The 1,991-nt window shown below is 55.7% G+C and overlaps 1 protein-coding gene across 1 annotated transcript; it reads right to left on the reverse strand.

Annotated features, from left to right (window-relative positions):
- Nucleotides 1-8: 8 nt before the first annotated feature.
- Nucleotides 9-1,205, reverse strand: LOC131214666 (glutamate dehydrogenase, mitochondrial-like; the record flags this gene model as incomplete). The annotated part of the gene is made up of 1 exon (XM_058209003.1): nt 9-1,205. A coding segment is annotated over exon 1 (1,197 nt), but the record flags the coding sequence as incomplete, so codon positions are not given.
- Nucleotides 1,206-1,991: the final 786 nt, after the last annotated feature.

Here is a 1,991-nt window from a genome sequence, read left to right on the forward strand (position 1 = left end):
CCGGCATTGCAGTACAGATCGGGAATGACGAGAATGCGGCGATCTTGTAGTATTTTATCGGCGGCCGGTGTTGTTGGTCCGTTCGCTCCTTCGGCAATCACTTTGGCCTTGATCTGCTTGGCGTTTTCGGAGTGTATGGATTTCTCCACCGCGGCCGGAATCAGTATGTCACACTGCTCCAGCAGCAGATCTCCACTGAACGGGTTCGCCTTGGGGTAGCCTTTGAGGGTCTTCTTTTCGGTTTTGTATCGTACGAGCGCCTTGATGTCGATGCCGGTCGGGCAGTGCAACGAAACGTCGCGTTCGATAATACCAATCACTTTGCAGCCTCCCCGTTGGAAGTGCTCTGCTGCGTGCTGTCCGACGTTTCCGAACCCCTGCACGATCACCGTCTTGCCCTCGAGGCCCGGTTGGAGGCCCACCTCTCGCATCCATGTCGCCTCGCGCATAAAACAGTTGGTCGCTAGGTAGACACCCTTGCCGGTGGCTTCGGTCCTGCCACGGATACCGCCCTGGTTGAGTGGTTTCCCCGTTACGACCGCCATCGTGTTGATGTCCCGGTGGCCGAACGTCTTGCCGTACTGATCCGCTATCCAAGACATTTCGCGGGACGTTGTACCCATGTCCGGGGCCGGCACATCGATCCCTGGGCCGATGAAGTTCTTTTTCGCCAGCTCGACCGTGTAGCGCCGCGTGATGCCTTGCAGTTCTTTCTCGCTATACTTGGCCGGATCTATGATGATGCCTCCTTTTGCTCCTCCGAACGGAACGTTGACGCAGGCACACTTGAACGTCATCAAGGCGGCCAGGGCTTCCACCTCGTCCTGGCATACGTCCTGCGAGAACCGGATGCCCCCTTTGACCGGTAACCGGTGTAGACAGTGGTGTGATCGGAAGGCTGTAACCATCTCGTAGTCGCCACTGTCGCGTCGGAAGGGAAATTGGAACTGCAGTGTGTTCGAGTTGCTGGAGATGATTTTCAGGATCGCCTGGACCCGGCTGACCCGCTTCTCCGCACTCATCGTTGGGTATTTGCTCATCGACTCGATCAGCTGATTCTCGAGCACCAGACAGGCCTTGTGGAAGCTGTATTCGACCATCTTGGAAAACGGTGGATCCCGCTCGGTCGGCATCGACTGCAAATGTTTCGGAACGGTGTGAGCCCATCGTCGGAACACCGGCACTAATTTCGGCCAGCGTAGCATTTTCACTCCAGAATTCGGTTCCGCTGCTGTCCAAATGAGCCGTCCAATGTTTCTGTACACGCGAACCGCGATGCTGTCACAAAATGCAATGATTTCGGTGCAAAGTTTACTTGGATGGTTGGCTGGCGGCACCAAAGTCAGCCCATTTCTTACGTTGCCATCATAGCGTCATTGGAAAACTGTTCGTTGAACGTTCCAAAAACATACCTCTAGTTCCATAAATCTCTCTGAGTCCGAGCAAGAAATTTTGAAAATGGCCAACACGGCTTCCACTAGGCCTCGTTATTTTGGGCCACTGGAAGGTCTCTCGCCGGAGGCACGTGCCGAACAGGAGGGGAGCGAACTACGGGAGGTAGCTCGCTGGAAGCACCGATGCGTCAGGATGGACGCCATCAGACCAGACCGAACCACCACCGAAGCCCAGGACATACGCCGGTTGAGTAAACCGTTGGTACACCTGGAACGTGAACAGGCAGACAAGGCAATCCGCTTCCAGGTGGCCAATGCGTCGGTCTACCGGCGAGAGGCGGCCCGCTCCCGCGATTTGATTCTGCAGCTGCTGGATTCGTCGGACGAGTACGATCGCAAAATTAGGGCAGCCAAAATTGATATCGAAGAGTTACGGTCCCAAATTAGGCGTGCTAACGATGAGCTAGCAAAAGTTCTCAAGGCCTACCCGTCCGATTTCATGCATGCCGAATCGCTGGACCGTTCGTGCCGGGAACTAGCGGCTCTGGAGAGACAAAGCTGATGCTTAGCCGCCACTTTCATGATGCCCTGACCGGC

The sequence above is a fragment of the Anopheles bellator genome, unplaced genomic scaffold (assembly GCF_943735745.2).
Source record: "Anopheles bellator unplaced genomic scaffold, idAnoBellAS_SP24_06.2 scaffold01812_ctg1, whole genome shotgun sequence".
Classification (NCBI taxonomy): Eukaryota; Metazoa; Arthropoda; class Insecta; order Diptera; family Culicidae; genus Anopheles; species Anopheles bellator.